The following is a 23,499-nucleotide window of genomic DNA, read 5'->3' as shown; positions in this document are numbered from 1 at the left end:
GAGGGAGGCAGAGAGAGAGAGAGAGAGAGAGGGAGGCAGAGAGAGAGAGAGAGAGAGGCAGAGAGAGAGAGAGAGAGAGAGAGGGAGGCAGAGAGAGAGAGAGAGAGAGAGAGAGGGAGGCAGAGAGAGAGAGAGAGAGAGGGAGGGAGAGAGAGAGAGAGAGAGAGAGAGAGAGGGAGGCAGAGAGAGAGAGAGAGAGAGAGAGGGAGGCAGAGAGAGAGAGAGAGAGGGAGGGAGGCAGAGAGAGAGAGAGAGAGAGAGGGAGGCAGAGAGAGAGAGAGAGAGAGAGAGAGAGGGAGGCAGAGAGAGAGAGAGAGAGAGAGGGAGGCAGAGAGAGAGAGAGAGAGAGAGAGAGGGAGGCAGAGAGAGAGAGAGGGAGGCAGAGAGAGAGAGAGAGAGAGAGGGAGGCAGAGAGAGAGAGAGGGAGGCAGAGAGAGAGAGAGAGAGGGAGGCAGAGAGAGAGAGAGAGAGAGAGGGAGGCAGAGAGAGAGAGAGAGAGAGAGAGGGAGGCAGAGAGAGAGAGAGAGAGAGAGAGGGAGGCAGAGAGAGAGAGAGAGAGAGAGGGAGGCAGAGAGAGAGAGAGAGAGAGAGAGGGAGGCAGAGAGAGAGAGAGAGAGAGAGAGAGAGGGAGGCAGAGAGAGAGAGAGAGAGGGAGGCAGAGAGAGAGAGAGAGAGAGAGAGAGAGAGAGAGGCAGAGAGAGAGAGAGAGAGAGGGAGGCAGAGAGAGAGAGAGAGGGAGGCAGAGAGAGAGAGAGAGAGGCAGAGAGAGAGAGAGGCAGAGAGAGAGAGAGAGAGAGAGAGGCAGAGAGAGAGAGAGAGAGAGAGAGGCAGAGAGAGAGAGAGAGGCAGAGAGAGAGAGAGAGAGAGAGAGGCAGAGAGAGAGAGAGAGGCAGAGAGAGAGAGAGAGGCAGAGAGAGAGAGAGAGGCAGAGAGAGAGAGAGAGAGGCAGAGAGAGAGAGAGAGAGGCAGAGAGAGAGAATCCCAAGCAGGCTCCACCACAGAGCCAAACGCAGGGCTCAAACCCACCTCCCACGAGATCACGACCTGAGCCAAAAATCAAGGGTCAGACCCTTAACTGAGCCATCCAGGTGCCCCGATGTACTGTAGTTTTAAAATGATTTCTTCCAGCTAAGTAATTTTAAAACTAGTTGCATTTCTGTCTTCATATTATAAACAGTCATTTAAAATCTCAAGTCTGTTATTTTCCCAGTATAATACGTGTCCTAAACTTCTAAGAAGTGTTTCTAAAATATACGTATTATATATAGTGCCTCTTTACCTTGTCAATGGCTACAGTCATCTAGAAACAAGTTTCAGTTTGCAAAAGATAAAATTGGCAACAAGACAGATATTTAGAAACCTGATACTGTATGCTCTATTTAGACCTTCATGAGGATATTGTACAAAGCCCTGCCTCGAACTGTGTAGAACTTTCTATAAATGATTCACTTCTAAATTAGCTGCCCTGGGTCAGCAGTGGCAAGTCTTAAATAAAAGGTGAATCATCCTTTGTACTCTTCCTTCTTCAGTACAACCACTTTTTCAGTGATCAAAATAATAGGACAAAAATAATTTTATCCAAAAAAAGAAAAGCAGACTTATAGTTGTTAATCTACCAAATGACTTCCCACAGTGACCAAAAGAACATTCTTTTGCTAATGAAAGCTAACCAAAGCAACTATGTATCCAAGAAACTGTGTATCCATATCCACCTATGTATCCAAAGCAATTCTCGAAAGATAAGGTTAAAAAGATAGGGATAGATTTTAGTCTTGCCTTTGTGGACATTACAGAAACACTAAACCAAGTAAGATAAATCAAATGTGTATGGCTATATATATCATCCTCTTCCACAATATTCTTCCAGTCAGAACTTTATCCTGGTCTAATAATGCTGCAAGGTCATGTGCCAAATTTAAAGACATCATAAATCACTGCTGTTCCCCTGGTCAGGTGCTGTCTCAAATTTTCCAGCTTTCTAAACCTACTTATCTCCTTAAAAAACTCCTCTTGAAACTTAAAATGGAAAATATAAAAGGGCAAAGAGACTATAATAAGGAGACATTTTGTATCTAAGAACAGTGTAGTAGGGTGGGTTTGTGAAGTATTATAAATTCTAAGAAAAAGATTCATGATTAAACTTTCCAGCTTAACAAATACAAATTTATAAAATATGGCCATTATATCCCCAAAAGGACCCTAATCAAAATCTTAAAACACGTTTGGCAAAATGCTCATGGAGCACTGTGTTCATATTAGCCCAGGTAGCAGACTTACAACCCTTATAATGAAAGGTCTATAAGCATATGGTATTTAAAAATCACCCAAAGGTGTTGGGGAGGGGGGGGGGGGGGCGGCATGGCTTGCTCAGTTGGTACAGCACGTGACTCTTGGTCTCAGGGTTGTCAATTTGAGGCCCCTGTTGGGTGTAGAGATTAGTTTTAAAAAAAAAAAAAAATTTTTTTTAAGTAAACACCCAAGTGAATCATGGAGAATTGGAAAGCAAGCATGGTGAGCCACTCAGGGGTCTATTCCTTACTACTATTTCCTAGGACAGAATTTCTGAAAGAGATGAACACTTTATGGGAAAAGTGGGCCATCTGAAGCACTATAAACATCTTCAGAGAAAAAGATTGAAAGGGATTTTTAATTTAGACTAGGACACCTGAAAAGACATTAGGAAAAGTACAAAGCAACAGGGGGGGAGGTGACAGAGGAAAATGTACTAGAGTGTTCCCTAGATGGAAGGATTGGGGGAAGACAAACCCACTGATCACCTTAGATAATTGTTCACTAGCAAGTTTAGAAGCACTGGGGGAAAAACAAAACAAAACTACACCTATAGATAGAGTCAGTGTGACACAAGTAAGGGGAGCCCTCAATCTGGAGTGTGTGTGTGAAGATTCTTCTAAACTCAGGTTGCTCAATTCTGATCCATCTCCCACCCCAGGGATAGAGAACCCCAAGAACAGAGACTGGGATGAGGTAGAAAGGAGCTGCCAAGAATAGAATTATGTCACAGGCTCAGACACTTAGGCACAGCCCTGGCTGCAAGACTCTCCCCTTTGCTCAGAGCCGTTTATTACTAGCTCCTGCTCCCTGCTCTAAGCAGCTTCTTCCCACCCTCAGCTTGCCAACATTACTGACATTCCTGACTATAAAACTCCTGGGACTGGAGCAGGCAGAAGACTTAAAGAAGGGAGAAGAACCCAGCAATGTCAGAATGCTTCCCAAAGAAGTTGGCAGGCTACCACAGGGTTCCACCTTCAACTCCCAGAAATGTGTCACCAAGCAGGAGCCAGGACGAGGAGTACCAGTGTCTCCTGGCTCCAGGTCTGGTGCTGACGCTGCGCCCTCACTATCTGCTTCTATTTTTACAACCACCCTATGCTCTTCCCACCCCCTTCCCTAGTGCTTATAATTTCACAGACTTCCTTAATGCCCAGGAAACTGGTTTATATATGGTGTTTCATTACCAAACATATGAAACTTTCTGATATTTTTCTTCTTTCTCCTTTTCTAGTAAGCATTTTGGTTATAATTAGGTGGATTCCAGGTCCCAGAGTTTGTTTTTGTTTTTGTTTTTAACTAGGTTCCACACCCAATATGGGGCTTGAATTCAAGACCTTGTGATCAAGAGTCTCATGCTCTACCAACTGAGCCACCCAGACACCCCTCCCTACCCAGCCCCCTCCCAGAATAATTCTTAATACCATCCTTCTCACTCTCTGAAGTGTCTGGGTTTGAAATACAAATTGTATGGCCATCTAGTTATAATACATCTATTAAGCTGATCAAATAAGCATATTGCCATTTCAGAATGGTAGGACTAAAGACAGCATGGGATAAAAGGAAACACATAGATTTGGATGTTGAAAAAACAGTGGTAGAGTTCTTCCTCTATCCTTTAGCATCTAAGTAATCTTCCCCAGAAGATTCTTGGAAGGAAATATCAGTGTGTAGAACTTGAGCACAATTAAAACCATAGGAGACTTGGGAGAGAGCACACAGGAGAGGGCAGAAGGATAATCTTAATCTTCAGGCTGAATGTGGAGGCTGACACTGGTCTCAATTCCACAATGAAAAGATCATGACCTTTTGTGAGATGAGCACTGGCTGTTGTATGTAAACGATGGATCACAGGAATCTACCCCCTGAAACCAAGAGCACACTGTATACACTGTATGTTAGCTAACTTGACAATTAAAAAAAAAAAAAGTCAGATGCTTAATCGACTGAGCCACCCAGGTGCACCCGTTGAGCCTGCTTAAGATTCTCTCCCTCCCTCCTCTAAATTTTTTTAATTTTTAAATTTAAACAAAAGATGGGGCACCTGGGTGGCTCAGTCGGTTGAGCGTCCAGCTTTGGCTCAGGTCATGATCTCAAAGTCCATGAGTTCGAGTCCCAGGTCGAGCTCTGTGCTGACAGCTCAGAGCCTGGAGCCTGCTTCGGATTCTGTGTCTCCCTCTCTCTCTGCCCCTCCCCCACTCATGCGGTCTCAGAAACAAATAAACATTAAGAAAAATTAAAAAAAAAATTTTTTAAACAAAAGATCCTAGGAGACTTAACAGGATTTAATGTGCACCTACTCTATTCCTTAAGAAATATGCATTTTTAAAGTGTGTATAGGTAGAAAATATTGAATTTTTATTTCAGGATAGTCAACATGGTGTTATTTTGGGCCTGATAAGGCTAGGAACCACTTGCGTAAAGGAAGAGGCCTGGACTTTGACTCAAATTTATCTGGGCCCAAAGACATCGCTTTAGACTGAATGACTTGAATAATTTACTTTCGCTCTGAGCTCTAGTTGCTTCATCTACAGGTGGTAGCCCTTTCTAGGGCTTTGGGTAGAAACCCACCATTTCAGATAGGATAGCATGGGTTAAGTGGTAAGGATAGGTATTCAACAATTCCCTTCTTGGGTGGCCTGGGTGCCTCAGTTCGTTGAGCATCCAGCTCTTGGTCTCAGCTCAGGTTATGATCTCACAGATCTGGAGGTCAAGCCCTGCACTTGCAGATAGTGCAGAGCCTGCTTTGAATTTTTGCTCTCTCCTTGTCTCCACACCCCTGCCTCAAAAAATCACCTTTTTAAAGAATTCCTTTCTTCTTAGTTCTTAAGATAGGTTTCCCTTTCCCCACTCACCTTTACATAAAGGCAGGAAGATTAAGATAGGAAGGAGAAAGTATAAAGAATATAGAAGAAAAGGAGTAAAAGGGATCATGACCATCACCTAATACCTAATCACACCCAGTACATGCTGCTAGTATCAAATGTGAAAAGCTTCAAGAGGTTAAATTAAGATTCTGGCCCTGGAACATGAAGGACCTAGTGTTAATGCCAAGCACAGAAACCACTATTATATTAATGCACTATGTAGATATGTGAGTGGTTTTAAGAACGGACATAGAATTATCATTTCCTCAAATTTGTTACTGTTATATCCTGTTAAGGCCACGTAAAATTAACACTGCAATTTAAGAACCTGTGACTTTTACAGATGGAGAGGATCTACAGGATCATCCTGGATTTTAGCCATTAAAACAACAAAAAAAAAAAGTTGAGGGGTGACTGGCTGGTTCAGTCAGAGCATGCAACTCTTGATCTCAGGGGTCAGCAGTTCAAGCCCCATGTTGGGGGTAGAGTTTACTTAATAGTAAATAAACAAAAGAAACAAAGAAAAAAGAAAGTTAAAACTATTCTCCTACATAGGCTTTATCTCCAGGGGGTTTTTTGTTTGGTTTTGTTTAGTTTTTAAAGAATAGAAAACACCACTTTCTAAATGCTTGAGTTCTTGAGCCTCTTAACCAGTACTTACAGATTGGTCATACGTTTCTACTTTTAAGTAGGCTCCACACCCAGCATGGAGCCCAACAAGGGCTTACAGACTTGAGCAGAGATCAAGAGTCAGATGCTTAACCGACTGAGCCACCCAGGCGCCCTGATGGTCATAGATTTCTAAAAACAAATATTCTATCACAGACAAGGTCAAAGGTCCCTTCTTGCTTTTCACTTATCTATAGTAGCCACAAAACCTCCCTGCTGTTACTCATGCCCAAGCTTCAACTTCCTAGTCTGCATTTTAAGCACCAAACCTCAGAATACTCAGCATACCCATAACAGCAGCGCTGGGGTTTCTAAGATGAGTAAGGAAAGCCAACTTTTAGATCCCAACCCAGAAAAGCAGTGACAGTCATCCACCCTCAGTCAGCCAACCTCTGTTGTCTATTTCAGCAAGTATTTAGCCCAAAGGTATCTGCTAGTCACTTCAATCTTAAGTAGTTTCAAGGAACATCTTTTGTCACCTCAGGTGATGGGCATTTCTAAGGAGACACAGGGAAGCAAAGAAAGCACAGGAAACCTTTTCAGAAGGCACAGACTTCTTAGAAGTTATTTTAAATTGGCTTATCACCATTAAAGACACAGTATCAGCTCTCCCAGCATGAAGGACACCCTCTGGGACACTGTAAAAACCCCAGTGACTGTCATTGACAGGCCTCAGAATCTCCCAAGGTCTACGCCCTTGCTTCTGCTACTACCAGCTGTACAGAACAGATATATAGTGTTTAAAAGAAAAGTGAAAGGAGAAGTTTATAGTCACAGATATGCACGTATTTTCACACATACAGACTTGTAAATTCAGAGAGTATTTTTCTAGAAGGATGGCCAAGAAAGTGGCCACAACAGATGCTTCTGGCGAAGACAAGGGAACTGTGGTTCTGGGTGACCCACTTTTTTCTTCTAGTTTTTATTTTGTGATATATTATTATTTTTCAATTAAAACCTGGTTTCATAGAACATCATTTACTCTGTAGCTCCACTATGGACTTCTACTACACAGAGAATAATTTCTGCTAGTAGATTCAGTAAATGAATGAAACAAAATTAAGAGACACCACTTTCCTTAACTTATGGATACCCTTAACTGAGAGCCAACAAGTGGACGGGAAGAGGAGGACCTGAGACGTAGGATGGAACTACTAACACCAGGAGGAAGAAACTAGACACATTGGATTAAGAATCGATTGCATGAATTAGTTACAACTATCCTGCTTATATCCAGTTTTGAGGCAACAAAAGAACTTGTGTGGCATAACCATCCCCGATGTCCAAGCAATATATTTGATGTCAGAAAAGCAGAAAAACATACCCTAACTTCTAAAATTTTATTTCAAGTTTATATTACTGCACCTTACTGAATCATACATGGAATTGTTTTCCAAAACAGTTCAAAACACTTCATTTTTAATTTATCTGATTGACAGGGAGCACGGTCAGCATTTCGGTCTTATACTTTCTATCCAGAACTTAATAAGAAGGAAATGATCTCTAAATGATCTTTTTTTATAAGAACTACCAGTAAACCAAAAAAATTGTGAGAAGTTATTTTTTTAATGTTTATTTTTGAGAGAGACACAGAGTGCAAGCAGGGGAGGGGCAGAGAGAGAGAGGGACACACAGAATCTGAATGAAGCAGGCTCCAGGCTCTGAGCTGTCAGCACAGAGCCCAATACGGGGCTCAAACCCCACCCCCATGAGATCTTGACCTGAGCCAAAGTCAGATGCTTAACTGGCTGAGCCACCCAGGCACCCCTCTCAGTGATCATTTAAATACACTAGGGTCTCTACAATTTCAAGGATTTCTTTAGTCCATCCACTTGCAAAGCAGAGAGAACTTTCGCTGTTTTGTTTAGCATTTTAGAAATTAAAAAAAAACTCCTCTGGTTTGAAGTCTTATTCAGTTTCATTACTACAACTTTCCTCTGTAGCTATAGCTTTGCATTTGTGGAATCAAAATTACATGCTAGGTATATACGCTGAGCAGTAAACGTACACATGGCTCAATACTTCAGGGCTCTGCCATAGCTTTCCCAGCCATATCCCAACTCACCTCTCTTTGATCTCTGCCTACCATATTCCCATCAGCATATCTTGTACTACTGGTAACATTCTTCATTTTCCACCTTGTATTATCAACATATGATACTTATCTCTTCATTTGCCTTGTTACCACCACACCTATATATTGTAAGCTCCAGGAGACAGGCACTTAGTAACCTCTGTATTTTAATGCTTTGTGGATTCAATTAAAAATAAATGTTACCTTTATGTACAAACTCTGGAGAAACATTCAGGCTGAAAAATACTTTGGATCTCATTTAACCCAGTGGTTTCCAAACATCTATCAATAATAGATGACAGGCCAGGGATATAAGGGAAAGGTAAAATTCACAATATGCAGGCCCTAGCCCAAATCTACAGAAGTGGGGCTCAGAATCTCTGGTTGTTTTAAAGGTCTCCAGGTGATTCTGAGGTGCACCAGGCTTGGGAATCACTGGTCTCGTCTACCAAACACATATTACATATGGAGAAACTGAAGCCCAAGGAGATCGAAGACTTGCCCAAAGTTGAATAGCAAAGTAAACAGAAGAGCAGGAACATCAGCAGAGGACAATGATGAAATGGAAACCACCTGGCAGAGTTCAGAATGAAATAAAAGATAAGCATTAACTAGATCATCATCCTAGACCATCTTTCTATCACTGAATGTAGCAACTGCTGAATAGCTTTTTTAAAACTATGGGCTTTTTTTTTTTTTTTAATTTTTTTTCCCAACGTTTTTTATTTATTTTTGGGACAGAGAGAGACAGAGCATGAACGGGGGAGGGGCAGAGAGAGAGGGAGACACAGAATCGGAAACAGGCTCCAGGCTCCGAGCCATCAGCCCAGAGCCTGACGCGGGGCTCGAACTCACGGACCGCGAGATCGTGACCTGGCTGAAGTCGGACGCTTAACCGACTGCGCCACCCAGGCGCCCCTACTATGGGCTTTTTTTTAAATAATTTTTTTAAGTATGTACCTCAGAATATTGGCCTAAGGAGTACTAGGCAGGAAAAAAAAAGGGGGGGGGGGGTAAGTTCCACAGTCAAGTAAACATAGGGAATGAGAAACACCAAGCTTTTTAAATGTTTAGTGGACTTCTTAGAGCCTTTAATATATAATTATGAGCATACAAAACACATCTCCTCCAAAGTTATCCGACAACTGAAGACCCTTTCTATAATAGTATTTCAAGAGATTAGTATTCCTTGGAACACATTTTAAGGAAATTCTAGCTTAACCAGAAACTAAGTTTCTAATCTTCGAATTGAACTGGAGGAAGGGGCTAAATATTTTTTACCTTTATGTTCCCAACATCAAATACAATACTGGACTCATAGTGAGCACTCAGATAAATGGACTCCTTCAGCAAAAATTGGTTAAAAGTAATCAGGCACAGGTTTATTTGGTGGGTAAACAAGTTAAAAAGTTGGATTATAATAAGTCTCACCCAACTCCAGAATTATAAAACATTTAATACCTGGCATTGACCTAGATGTTTACATAAATTATTTCATTTATACTTAAGTCTTTTATGGTAGCTCCTAGCAACACTATTTTACAGGTGAACAGAAACCGAGCAGCCACTAACTTGCCCAAAGTCTCAAAGAAGTGGCACTCCCAAACACTGAGCTATATTGTCATTCAATGCTTCTAGACAGGGGCAAGGCGGGGGTGGGGGCAGAGTTTAAGGATAGGCACAGAGGAATTAAGCAGGAAAACCTCACAGAGGGTTATCCAGAAAAAAGTATATACATGCTTATGCTAGCAAAGCTTAAGAAAAAGGTCCCTTTTTCTTAAAATGCAAGAAATATGAATGGTTAAAAAAAAAAAAAAACACTTTATAAAAGCTCAGAATAGGCCAACAAATGCCCAGTCTGGCTGGTGTTGGTCACTGACTCAAGAAGTATCCACCTAAGGGGTGCCCAAGCGGCTCAGTCGGTTAAGTGACCAACTCATGGTTTCAGCTCAGGTCATGATCTCACTGTTCAGGAGTTCGAGCCCCATGTTGGGCTCTGCATCTGGCAGCATGAAGCTTGCTTGGGAGCTTAAGTCAGACTCTTAACCCACTGAGCCACCCAGGAGCCTCTATATTTAAAAATTCTTAAATGGGATTTAAAAAATATTGGAACCCGGGTGGCTCAGTTGGTTGAGCGTCCGGCTTCGGCTCGGGTCATGACCTCACGGCTCAGTGAGTTCGAGCACCACGTCGCGCTCTGTGCCGACGACTCAGAGCCTGGAGCCTGCTTCGGATTCTGTGTCTCCCTCCCTATCTGCCCCTAACTCACTCGTATTCTCTCTCTCAAAAACAAACATTAAAAAAATGCTTTTTTAAATATTGGCAAGTGTTGATAATTGTTGAAGCTGGACACCTGGGAGGTATTATACTATTTTCTTCCACATGTATTTAAATATTCCATAATAAAAAGTTAAAAATGAAAAAAATTACTGCATACTAACTGCTAGTCCCTGCCTAGAGCAGTTCTCAAATTTATGGCAAAGACAGGCAGTAAATCAAGTTATTTAGTTTGTAAGATTTATGGAAGCTAAGAAAAGAGGCAAGGAACCTTGAGGTGGGCATGGGGATGGGGGGGGAGGGAGGGGGAGCTCTGGGTATGGACTTCTAAGTAAAAGTGCTTTAATTAATTAAACAAGGAAGCTTTTAGACTGAGGTTGTTCTAATACCTCGGCAGCCTATGTAAGCAAACCAAAATCTACACCTGCAAATGCCTCAAGAATACAAAACCTAGAGACAACCAATCACAAACCACCAACCAGGCTTTCCTAAACAATGCAAAAGAATTGTGCTTTGCTTCCACATCTCTTCTGTAAAAACCCTGCCCCTTGGGGCGCCTGGGTGGCTCAGTCGGTTAAGCGTCCGACTTCGGCTCAGGTCATGATCTCACAGTTCGTAAGTTCGAGCCCCGCATCGGGCTCTGGGCTGATGGCTCAGAGCCTGGAGCCTGTTTCGGATTCTGTGTCTCCCTCTCTCTCTGCCCCTCCCCCGTTCATGCTCTGTCTCTCTCTGTCCCAAAAATAAATAAAAAACATTAAAAAAAATTAAAAAAAAAACAAACCCTGCCCCTCACTCCCTACACTCCTAGGAGTGTAGAACACTCCTAATCACTTCTGTTTTGGCACTGCTCAATTCCAGTCGATTTTGCTCAAGTAAACTCTTAGGATTTTTAATATGCTTCAATTCATCTATTAACACAGTTAATAGAGAAAGACAAGGGGAAAGATTCCCAGGGAAAGGGAAGAACAATGCATAAAAGTCATAGGGAACTGAAAATATTCTCACATTTTGGACAGGCCATGGAAGAGATCTACCATTCCCTTAATTAAGGAAGTCTTCAAAATACCTATCATGCCCACAATGCTCTCCACTGGGACTCCTTAACCACTGTTCACCTGCCTTTGTACACATGCCCTACAGGCTGGACCAGAGAGAGCCCCTGATCCACAGGTTCATGGGTCCTGTCCCACCTGTTCTGTACCCAGACTTGCCAACACAGAGACTCACTCTCAGGGAAGTCAATTTTGAGACAGAATGGGGCACAGAAAGTAGACAGGTAACAAAACAAGACAGAGATGAGGCAATAAGAACCTTAAAGGCACAGAAATCAAAAGGCTGAAAGGCATTAACCAGTCAAGACAAGAAAGCGGGGGTGGAGGGAGGAAGAGATTGATTGATTGAAATGGAAGGTCAAGGACAGACTTGTTCTTGGTTCTCCAAGTCTAAAGCTACTGCTTTCACCTGGACAGCATGAATGATTGTACAGTTGTCCATGGAACCTGAATGTCCAGCTGCAGAGGCTATCCTGAGCTTCTTTACCTCCCTATACATCCTCATATAAACAAACCCACACATGCAAGTTGCCTAAGATAATCCAAGTGTCTCCATCTCCTGCTATCTGCAAGAGCCTTTCATGTCTACTCAGGATGGTTGGAGTGGTGGGAAGGAGTGAGGGAAGGCAAACAGACCAGCCGTTAGCCTCTGAAGTGGCAGGGGAGGAGTGTGATTGGCCACTGCCCAGGGATTCAGACTTTAGGATTATCCACATGCCACCCTCAGGGGATTTCCAGCACAGAAATCAACAGTTTTATTCATTTCTAACCCTCCTGACAGCAATGAGGTCTATAAGGCAGCTGATTAGATTCTCCCACTTCTCAAAGTCTTTTGAGTTTTTTGTAAAAATAAATAAATGAAGCTGATGTTCATGAGGGATAGTAAGCATATATATTGATTGTAATATATTTAGAACTTATCAGACGGTACTATGCAATTCCAGAAAATACCATCATATTCAACTTACAAAATATGTATAAGGAAAACATAGCAAATGAATGGTAAATTGGGTTTCTACTTTATAAAACACAAGTCAAAGATCATTCCTCTGCTGAAAAACATTTGAGTTCTTTTCACTGCTCACATAACAAAATCCATACAGCTTCAAGGATGTTTGTAGTCTCATCATCTACATCTTCAGCGCCTACTGTATCTACCATTTACTTATCAGACTTTCATGGAGCAGCTAAACTATCTAGCTATCCTAAGGACAATATTTAAAAAAAAAAAAAAAAAAGTCCCAGCCCCTCCTCCCACCTCCCCACCACTGCTGCCCTGGAAGACAGGAGTAACTAAATTCAATTCAATGTGTCAACGTGATGTTAAAATCATGCAATAGTGGGTATTATACCTAATCTAGACTGACAAATTCACAAGGAAGGCTTCTTGGAGGAGGTCACAGTTGAGATCGGAGAGGTGAATGGGAGTGATCAGAAATGAGAACAGCACAAGAAAAAGCACAGAGAAATGAACAGTTAAGTATTCTGGAATATAGAGGGGATGGTTAGAAGAGATTGGAGCAGGAAGCACAGGACAAGACTTAAGAGGGAGGCCGGAATGGAGACATTGTTTAGCTGGTGGGGTATTTGTGTTCTCCCTCCAAAATTCAAATGGTGACTCCCCAAAGGGGATGGCATTAGCAGTAGGGCCTTTGGAAGTTACTTAAGCCTTGAGGGTAGACCTTATGATTAGGATTAGTGCCTTATCCGAAGTTCCAGAGAGACTACCAGCTCCTCCCACCATGGGAGGACACAGTAAGGAGGTGCCAGCAATGAACTAAAAAAGGGACCCTCACCATAAGGTGCTCATGCACCAGCTTTTAGAACTGTGAGCAAGAGATTTACATTGTTTAAAAGCTACACGGTGATATGGTTATAGCAGCCAGCGAGGAATAAGGCAGGAAGTAACTGGGAGCGCTGAAGGTTTCTAATAGGTATGATCAGACCATCAAAATACTAAAATAGAAGATGGGCAGGATCAGGAAAATCATTTTCAGGGTGCCTCTTTAGCCTCAGCATTGTAATAATCTAGCAGTAACAAATGTCAATACCCTCCAACCAAAGACCACCAGCATTTTTCACCTCTAGTTTATTGTTCTTGGCATCAAGGGACACAGCATGCCTTGAGGCACCATGGAGGGGTCTGAGTAAGAAGATGCTAGAAAGGATCTGGACTCCTGTTAGATGATTTGCGAGCAGCTCCAAGGAAACAGGAGTCTGCTCTAGATAGGGTGCCACCAAGAAGTAGGGCAATTCTAGGACTATTTTAGTAAACCTATCACTAAGGTGGGAGAAGTTATCAAAGCTAAAGTAGGATTATTAAAGGAGCAGCAATCATTTAGATCAGTCACCTGGTGGGGGGGGGGGGGGGGGCAGTAGGATACCTGGTGATTTTTGTGGTTTGAAAAATGTTCATGTTTTGTTTTCTGTCCAGGTATGATGACAGAGTAGTCTTATGATTAGAGAGCAGTCTTTTAAGTAGTGTTTGTTTTTGTTTTTTAAGTAATCTCTACATGCAACATAGGGCTTAAACTTATAACCCCCGAGATCAAGTCACATGCTCTACCAACTAAGCCAATCAGGCAGGTGCCCCCAGAGTGGTCTTATTTTTTACTTGACCCATAAGTCACAGAATGGTCTTATCCAAATTTGATGTTCTAGGAAATCATTTATGCCCGACAGGAGAACACCAAGGCCTACCTGTGAGAGTCAGGCCAGCTCCCAGACAGCAGGGACTGCTTTTCTCACTCTTACACTCCTATTTAGATCTGTTGGACTGGCTTCAGAGTCCTCATAGCTCAATGGTAAAATTCACACTGAATTCCTAGTTCCTTCATTTTGTATTGTGGTTCCTAGCAGGGACTGTAAGTCAGTCAGTGAACCCCATTTTGCTTTCGTCTTCCTGGATTTCCCATTCATGAAACAGAAAGACATGGTTCCATGTTGGGATGAGCACTGGGTGTTGTATAGAAACCAGTTTGACAATAAATTTCATATTAAAATAAATAAAAAAGACATGGTTCCACTTGCCAGTTATCTGCATTGCTGGGAAATTATAAAGTCTGCAGTGCAGTTCATGTTCTCCAGATGTGCCACATAAATACAGAATATTGACTTTCACAAGAGCTCAGTGCTGATGCCAGCAAGTTGAAAAAAAGCAGTTTCTGGGAAGCTTCACAAGGCAGCTTCACTAACTCAGCTAGGAAGCAATTCTGCTTGTAAACAAAGTCTCCAACTTCATAATTTCTGGAATTTTTAGAGATGCAAGAATTAGATAAAAATAAATCTTAGCTTCCCAGTTTCCATACTTTGCCCTCTTACTCCCCTCCACCTTCAAGATATGAGGGATGCTCCTCACTCCTACCTCCATCAAAAGCTAGTCTTTCTTGGGGCGCTGGGTGGCTCAGTCAGTTAAGTGTCCAACTTCGGCCCAGGTCAGGATCTCACGGTTCGTCGGTTTGAGCCCCTCATCAGGCTCTCTGCTGACAGTTCAGAGCCTGGAGCCTGCTTCAGATTCTGAGTCTCCCACTCTCTGCCCCTCCTCCACTTGTATTCATTCTCTCTCTCTCTCTCTCTCTCTCTCTCTCTCTGTGTCACACACACACACAAATCAATAAACTAGTCTTTCTTCACACTGCAATATGAAAAAATTAACATCTATAGAAGATATCAGTATTATAACTGGTACTAAAGCTTCATACTAAAGCTACAGGATTTTAAGTACTGTGAGGATTCATTATTCAATGAATATTTGAGCTCTGTTTTGGATACAACTATAGGCCCTTTGGGGCTAGGTCTGTAAATAGACAAAATCCTTGCCTTTGTGGAGCTTATATTCTACATAGGAGAGGAAAAAGACAAGTAAGTTCAATATACATAGGATGTTAGTATCAGGGAAAATTAAGTGAGGAAAGGAACAGGGATGCTGTCATTTTAAATGGGATGATCAGTACCAGGCTCACTGATAAGGTGACATTTGACCAGACTAAGAGGAACAACATTCTGCAAAAAGAGGTTCTGGTAAAGACAACAGCCCTAAGGCTCCAGAGTTCAAGGAACAGCTAGGAAGCCAGATTGGCTGGAGCAGAAGGAACAATGATATTAGAGAGATATCAGGGCCCGTAGCCCATAAGGTTTCGACTTTTGCTGAAAGTGAGATGGGGAGCTATCAGAGTTTTGAACAGATAGAAGTGATACAGAATGTGCCTCACGGGAGGCAACTTTTGAGATTTACTATAGAAGAGAAATGGGGTAACGGATGAGATGGGACAGGTGAAAGGTAAGGTTTGCTTTGTTGAGAGGAATAACAGAATTGCAGGTTTATAAAAAAAATAGCTTGAAATTAAAATCACAATTCTTGAAACTAAAATCTGATCTTCCCAAGAATACTGCTTTACTGGCTTTACATAATTGAGAAGTTAGATTTGCTTGACCCATTCATTCAATGATTTAGTAACATATATATGTACAAATATAACCAAATCAAAGGAAATGATTTCTGAGATTTGTAAGGAAACTAAGGTTTCAGTTTCTGGAAATGTAAGGTATCTAACTACAAAACTGATTTCTCTAAATGCTTGTTCAGATTACCTTTCTCCAATCTTTCCACATAATAGAGAATTAAGAAAACAGGTCATGGAACAAACTATTGTCAAACAATCACAGTGGTCAAATATTCAAAATGCCCCTTCAACAAATTTTATGACTAAAGCTCAGGAGTTTAATGATCAACTCCTTTATATAACCTGAATATTTTAAAAGATGGTATTAAACCTTTTGTAAAAGTATCCCTGCATTTACAGAAGTGAACTGCTCTTTTAGGCAAGATTTACTTTTCTCTTTTTATTGAATTGCTCGTTTAGTTGTTTAGAAAAAAATATCAGCTGAAAGGGATTTCTGCATAATTGGCCATCTGTTTCAAGGTAATGATCACAGACTGCAGCCTACAAGTGATTCATAGCTTAGATTCATAATTTCCTTAGCTTCCTCCTTCAGAGACCTTGAAATAGGTGAAATCCAAATTAGTTTCACAACAGCATTTTTTTTTTAATTTTTTTTTTTTTTTTTAACATTTATTTATTTTTGAGACAGCGAGAGACAGAGCGTGAACGGGGGAGGGGCAGAGAGAGAGGGAGACACAGAATCCGAAACAGGCTCCAGGCTCTGAGCTGTCAGCACAGAGCCTGACTCGGGGCTCAAACTCACGGACCGCGAGATCATGACCTGAGCTGAAGTCGGCCGCTTAACCGACTGAGCCACCCAGGCGCCCCCAGCACTTTTTTTTTTGAGACAATATTTTTGTGGGTAAGTCTGAGGCTTTAAAATAAGTTCTTCTGGGTTTGTATTTGGAATTTGAATGCAGTTACCAAGATCCTCATAGCTGCCATGTAATGGTCTTGGAACCAGGAAACCTGCATTCAAATCCTGGTTCTGCCCAATACCAGCTCAGTGACTCTGGGCAAGCTACTTAACCTCTCAAAGCCTCATTTAACTTAACTATGAAAAGAACCCTTACGCCATTGCTATGGTGAGCATGGAATGACCACACTGTAGACTTGCATGCCTAGCACAGCCATGGGCATGTTATGAACTCCCAGTAAATCTGCCACACCTGAAATCAGGTCAGGCCAAGTCCTTCCTTTTCTCCCTCCTTAAAGAAGGTTCAACTTTTTATACAGTGCTATTTATAACCTTATAGCCACCTCTCTAGGAAAAAGGCAGGACTTCAGAGTTAACAATCGTTGGAAAAAAGGGGGAAATTTTTTGTTTTGTGCCTCCTGACCACTCAAAAGTTTATACTATGATTTCCCCCTTGAGGGCAGGGGGAAAGGAGATGGGAAATGGGGAGCTCACCATAGTGCATTTTAATAAATTACTTGTTTCAAAATTAACTATGGAGATATTTAGGATATACTATACTATGATGACCAGTATTTTATCCTGGATATACTTAACTATTCTTAATCCAAATGGAAAACTCACATTAATGTTGGCTGTATACATAAAGTAACATATTTGGAATTAGAAAAAATAAATCAACTTTGATATAGCAGGTTTAGATTATCTTGGAATTTTATCTAATTCAGTGCATTTGAAACTGAAAACACTGAAAATGACTGCCAAACTGTCAGACACCCTGGAAAACTTGGGAAGCAATACAGCAATAGAGGTTCGTGGAATTTGGAGTCAGGAGACACACACATACACCTGGGTGTAAACCCAGGCTCCGCTACTTCGTGTAATTTTGAAAAGTTTGAGAACCTAAACACCTGTTTCTTCTCTGAAGCAGTGATGATAGTAATATTTTTCAGGAATTAAGTGGATTAAATAAAGTCATGCATCTTGAGCTCTCAATATTGATAAGGAAGACTATTAATGCAAAGCAACTAAATCTAGAGTTCCTGGATACAGGAGAGACATTTAAAGTTGTCAGTTAAATATGCTAACAAGCTTACTTAGCTTAGAAACCAGAAGATCCAAGTTTAAGTAACATCCCAGATTTTTTTTCTTGTTAGTTATGTGACCTTGCAAAGACCCAATCACTTTGTACTTAGCTCCTCACCTGTTAGGTATTAGTAATATTAGTTACAATTTGTTAAGCATAGACTATGTACCATGCAGTCTGATAAGTTTATTATATAGGAACTCCATCTTTTTAAGGTTATTTTTGAGAGAGAGAACGTGTGCATGAATAGGGAGAGGCAAAGAGAGAGGGAGACAGGAGACGGAGAATCCCAAGCAGGCTCCGTGATGCCAGTGCAGAGCCCAACACGGAACTCGATCTCATGACCCCAGATCATTACCTGAGCCAAAATCAAGAGTCCAGCGCTTAACCAGTTGAGCCACTCAGATGACCCCAAACCCCAGTCTTTACAACACTTCAAGGTAGATGTTATCTGATTTTTAAGATTTTACTTTTAAGCTATCTCCACACCCAGTGTGGGATTTGAACTCCTAATCCAGAGATCAAGAGTCACCTGCTCAACCAACTGAGCCAGCCAGACATTCCTGTTCTCATCTGTTTTATAGATGGCTGAAAGGGAGGGAAATTAAACTTGTTCGAAGCCACACAGCCAGTAACTAGTAGAACCTGGACTCACATCCAGGCTTATGGGTCTCCAAATCCTGTCCTTGGCTACCCAATGAACTACCTGTGCCACCTGCCTCTCCTAAAGGACTTTGTTCTTGTGAAAGAGCTTTTTGAAATTGAAATATCCTTAAAATATTGTTACTATTCTAAATCAATATAAATAATTCACAAAATGGGTTTGTGATTTGCCCCTCGGCTCCTGGGAAACCTGAAAGAACAAAAGGTTACACTTCAAGCGCCCTTTCATCTCCCCTTGGAAGTTTGCCGTGACCTCAATTTTACTTGAACAGGTCTGATAAACAACATTAAACAACAGAAATCCAAATGCACCTCTGTGCCATTCAAAGGCAGCTCCCTGGGGTCCAGGGCAACATCTCATGCTCTTCCTCGAAATGCGGACAAAATATTTTTTTGCGCTGACTTACATTTGCACTTCGCGGGAGGAAGCATAAAGTAGCCCCATAAACTAGTGCTTTCTGAATCACGCCCACGGCCAACTCCAGTTCCAGGCACGCAGGCAGCCATTCTAATTAAAGCAAATTGCAGTCCCTTTTCAAAAATATGGTGCAAAATTTTGAGCTGATTTTCCCTCTGAAAGTTGTGTTAACTAGTCCCAAGTAGTTAGCTATAATACTCTCTAGTTATCCACCCTTGGTTTAACAAATTCCTTGGGGACGCCACCAAAGGGATTCTGGTATTTGGTGCCGACACCTGTGGGGCTAAGGGGACCTCTGGTTTGCTATCACCTGGAAGGTACTTATCTCTCCACTCCTCAATCTGGGAGATCCTCAGCGTGACCCTCTCCCGACTGCATAGGAAGGAGAGTAAAGTCCAGATGCAGTCGAGGGTGTCAACTTGTCCAGCCGGAACTCCACTCTGGGGAGGCGCTCACGCCCCGAACGGCTAACTCCGGGACAAGTAAAGCATATTCACTTACATGAGGAAGAAAGGTCGCCCCCGGTTTCCCAAAAGCCAGGGGCCTGGGGAATGTGACCTTCTCGGGGCTGGGACTTACCTGTCCCCTCCCGCGAGGCCCTCTCAGTGCCCCACCAGCGCTGCAGGTGGACTCCATTCTGGGCTCAACACCCCGGCGCCCCGCCAGCCGGAGCCAATTTAAGCCGGTGCGGCACGTGGGAGACGCTGGGGGCGCGCGGGAGCGCGCGCGCGCGCCAAGCTGAGCCGGAGCACCTGGTCCTTACCTCCGACGCCGAAATCTCGAACACTGCCGCAATCTTGGCGTAGAGCTCCTGGATGCTGGAGAAATTGTCCACTCGGCCCGTGGCGCTGCCGTGCGCCAGCTGCGTGTGGAAAACCAGCTTGTGTGTCGGAACCGGGGGGTCCGGGAGGCTGCCGCCGCTCGCGCCCGCCTGCTCGCCCTTCACCAGCCGGGCGGTCTCCTTGGACTTGGTTTTCATCTTTCTCCGCAGCCCCAGGGGCATCTTGCCTAGCCAAGGGTGGGAGCCCACCTGCACTGCCAACCGCCGCCTCCCCGGCCGGATGCCGCGGACTTTGAGCTCAGGCCACGGGGCTCCGCGCAGGTAAAAGTCGCCGCTGGGCCAATGGCAGAGGTGCTTCCGCCTGGCCGCGCCGGGTCAGCGGCCCCCTCCTTCCTCGCGAGGAGAGGCACCTGGGCCGCAGCGGCCACCTGCCCTCCCAACGCGGGGATCTGGAGACAGGAAAAGTTGGGCCCGTTCCCGATTCTCATCTACCGGCTTCTCTCCCCGCCTTTTAAAAAATGCCAAGATTTCCGTAAAAGCCTTGGGATGCTGAAGCTACAGAACACATCTTAGAATGCAAACACGCTGGCCTTTCTGGTAGGACCTCACACAGGATTGGGCCATTGGGGATAGGGAATTAGGTAGAAGTCAGCTTTCATCGGCCTTCTCTGAGCCTCACACCCTGCAGGGCCGAGTTGGAAGGGAAAGTTTTGAGATTGGTGCCGCATTAAATTCATAGTCAAACGCTCTCAGCCGGGCCTCGGCGCCTCTCAGTAACCCTTTTTATCCACCCCCACCCCCACCCCCTCTGGCAGTTTTCTCTCCCAAAGGTTCAGCGCTCTTCCCAAGTCATGTGCTCCACTCCTGCTTCTGGGTCTGTGCAGAGCACCCTGCCTCTTACTCTGCAGAGAAAAACTGGAGCCATTCTGTGCAGTGTGTGAGCCACCTCAATTCCCCACCCCTCTGTGTAACTTCACGCACCTCTGGTCTCCAAACTCCGAAGAAATCTCTTTTTATTTGACCCTTGCACTTCTCTCTTCTAACATCTCTATTTTTTTTTTTTTTTTTTTTTTTTTTTTTTTTTGTCAACTCTAGTATAATTAAGGTTCAGTGTTGTTAGTTTCTGGTGTACAATATAGTGATTCAAGGATTCTTAAGATCTCTATTGTTAAGCTACCTGTTGGCTCTTGTCCTTTCCCTCCCCATCTGGTGCCACTCACTGGTGGTCAGAAGCCCAAATCTTTTACACTGTTTTCAAGTCCCACCTTTGCACTTCCCTCTAGCTACATCTTCACAACAAAGCAAAAACAATCTTGACTTCTAGGCTGCTCTTCCTCACTTCCCCCTTTGCTCTTAGACTTGTTGTGATCAGACTTTGGCCCCACACTCCACTGAAATTGCTTGTACTATGATCAGCTTCTTAATCATCAGGTATGATTAACTCTTTTCAGTCTTTATCTTACTAAGACCTTTTAGAGCATCTGACAGCCTCAACCATTCCAGTCTTAAAACATGCTTCTGTTTTAACTTACCTCTATCCCTTTTTCTAACTGTTACTTTCCAGGAACTGTTTTCTTAAAGGCTATTATTTTTCCTTAGCCACCTTCTCTTACTCTGCATGCTCTCCCTAATGACCACACCTATTCCCTTGGTTTCAGTAGATGTTATTGACTTCCAAATTCATATCTGCAGCTCATACTACCGCAAGGGGAGAGTACTGCAGAAAACTCAAAGTGAGATTGTACAAACTAATCCTTTTCACTCAAAGCATCTTTTTTTTGAACTCTTGATTTCAGAAAATAGGATAATGTACTTAGTAACCCAAACCAGACATCTTTGAGTCATTACACCAACCTTTTTCTGGTTCCCTCCCTCCTCACATCAATTCAGTCCTGAAAAATCCATGTTTCCCAAATTAAGGTTAGCAGAGCAGATGTCCTAGAATAGGGAGGGTATCTATTCTTTAGGATAATTTTAATATTTTTGTTTTCATGTTCTATGACTTAAAATTAGTGTAAACATATTCCAGTTCATGTGGACTTTAAAACTTAATATAAAAATATTCCGGTTCATACTCTCTGAAAATGGAATACTACTTCAGGATCCCAGGGCTTGAATTTGCCTTTGTGTTTATGATTGCTATTGCACCAAATACTATTACTTTGTATGGTGCTGAGAAAAGAGTAGAGAAAACCTAATGTGTAAATGACGCATTCCCATCAAGCGAAAGCTAGTTAGCTTCACAATATATTGTGTGAATAAAAAGCTCACTAAAGTTTGATTAAAGTAGGAAGAGACAAAGGGGAACCCTCTTACACTGTTGGTGGGAGTGCCAACTGGTGCAGCCACTCTGGAAAACAGTATGGAGTTTTCTCAAAAAGTTAAAAATAGAACTACCCTATGACCCAGCAATTGCACTACTAGGTATTTATCCAAAAATACTGATTGGAAGGGGCAGTGTTTGTAGCATTGTCAACAATAGTCAAATTATGGAAAGAGCTCATATGCCCATCAACTGATGAATGGACAGAGAACATGTAGTGTGTTGGAATGTTACTCAGCTGTCAAAAAGAATGAAATCTTGACTTTGCAATGATGTGGATAGAGCTAGAGTGTATTATGCTAAGCAAAATCAGCAAGAAAAAGACAAATACCATGTGATTTCACTCATGTGGAATTTAAGAAACAAAATAGATGAACATAGGGGAAGAGGGGGAAAAAAGGAAGCAAGCCTCTATAAAAAAACTCTTAACTATAGAGAACTGAGGGTTGCTGGAGGGAGGTGGGTATTTAGAAGGGCACTTGTGATGAGCACTGACCATTATACGTAAGTGATGAATCACTAAACTCTACTCCCAAAACCAATATTATACTATATGTTAACTAGAACTTAAAATTTTGAAAAAAAAAATCTGATATTTATGAATGTTTTAAACATAATCATTTAAAAATTGTACTTATCTATTCTATAATTTTTTTTTTCAACGTTTATTTATTTTTGGGACAGAGAGAGACAGAGCATGAACGGGGGAGGGGCAGAGAGAGAGGGAGACACAGAATCGGAAACAGGCTCCAGGCTCTGAGCCATCAGCCCAGAGACTGACGCGGGGCTCCAACCCACAGACCGCGAGATCGTGACCCGAGCTGAAGTCGGACGCCCAACCGACTGCACCACCCAGGCGCCCCTATTCTATAATTTTTAAGACTTCAAACAATTCACCTACTTTGAATTAATGAGAACACAAATATATTCATAAATTATATTACTGATTTTTAGTTTTAAAAGAGAATAAAAGTAGGATGAGAATTGAGTCTTCCTAGGGTATATGGCAGGTACATTCTCAATATCTAAGAAGTGTGAGGGAACACAGGATGTGAAAATAAAAACTTCAAAGAATAAACTGTGTCAAATAAAATATCAAGCAGAGCAAAAGTATTGGCATAGGATGGGAAGGGTGGATTCTACAGCCCTTCAATTCCCTTTAATTTCCAAATCCTGTCCTTGTTTGCCTAGAAACTGAAAGTGTTCCTTGAGGCGTACATTAACTTCAACTTCCTGTACAATCTCACTTAGGGAACCAGTTGTATCAGCCATAGTCACAGAAGGAAACAGATGGTACACTCAAATTAAGAATATTTGGTTATGGTTTAACAAAGGGACTGGGCAGGTGGTAGTCAAGATATACTCCTAACACAGAGTATTGTATGTACCCCAGGGCTATTTCTATCCCAAAGTCCAAAGTGGTAAGGAATTAAAAAGTTCTATAGGCAAAAACACCTTAAGAGGACCTGTTGACATTTGTTTGGAGGAAGCCTCTAGGCAGAGGCAATCTAGAAGAAAAGCAGCTGGGAAAATGGATAGCCTGACCCAATATTCTTAGACCTGAGCAAAAGGAGCCCCTGCTCCAGCCCCCCTCCAGCTGCACAAAACCCTACAAGGTATGGAGTCCACAGAGTCAAGGGG

General features: G+C 42.5%; 1 protein-coding gene across 3 annotated transcripts in view; it reads right to left on the bottom strand.

Annotated features, from left to right (window-relative positions):
- Positions 1-20,073, bottom strand: part of GIPC2 (GIPC PDZ domain containing family member 2) — an 86,222-nt gene extending 66,149 nt beyond the window's left edge. Inside the window, exon 1 of one of the 3 annotated variants that reach the window (XM_042952316.1) lies at positions 19,518-20,073. In XM_042952316.1, coding sequence (XP_042808250.1) covers positions 19,518-19,757 — 240 coding nt within the window. In that variant the 5' untranslated portion in view covers positions 19,758-20,073. Of the gene's footprint in view, positions 1-19,333; positions 19,412-19,517 lie in introns of those variants that run through there. The other 2 variants (XM_042952315.1, XM_042952317.1) reach the window with 2 other exon arrangements.
- Between the last annotated feature and the right edge of the window lie 3,426 nt (positions 20,074-23,499).

This window comes from Panthera leo, chromosome C1, assembly GCF_018350215.1.
Source record: "Panthera leo isolate Ple1 chromosome C1, P.leo_Ple1_pat1.1, whole genome shotgun sequence".
Lineage (NCBI taxonomy): Eukaryota > Metazoa > Chordata > Mammalia > Carnivora > Felidae > Panthera > Panthera leo.
The sequence above is the reverse complement of the archived record's forward strand: the minus strand, read 5'-3'. Positions and strand labels throughout refer to the sequence as shown.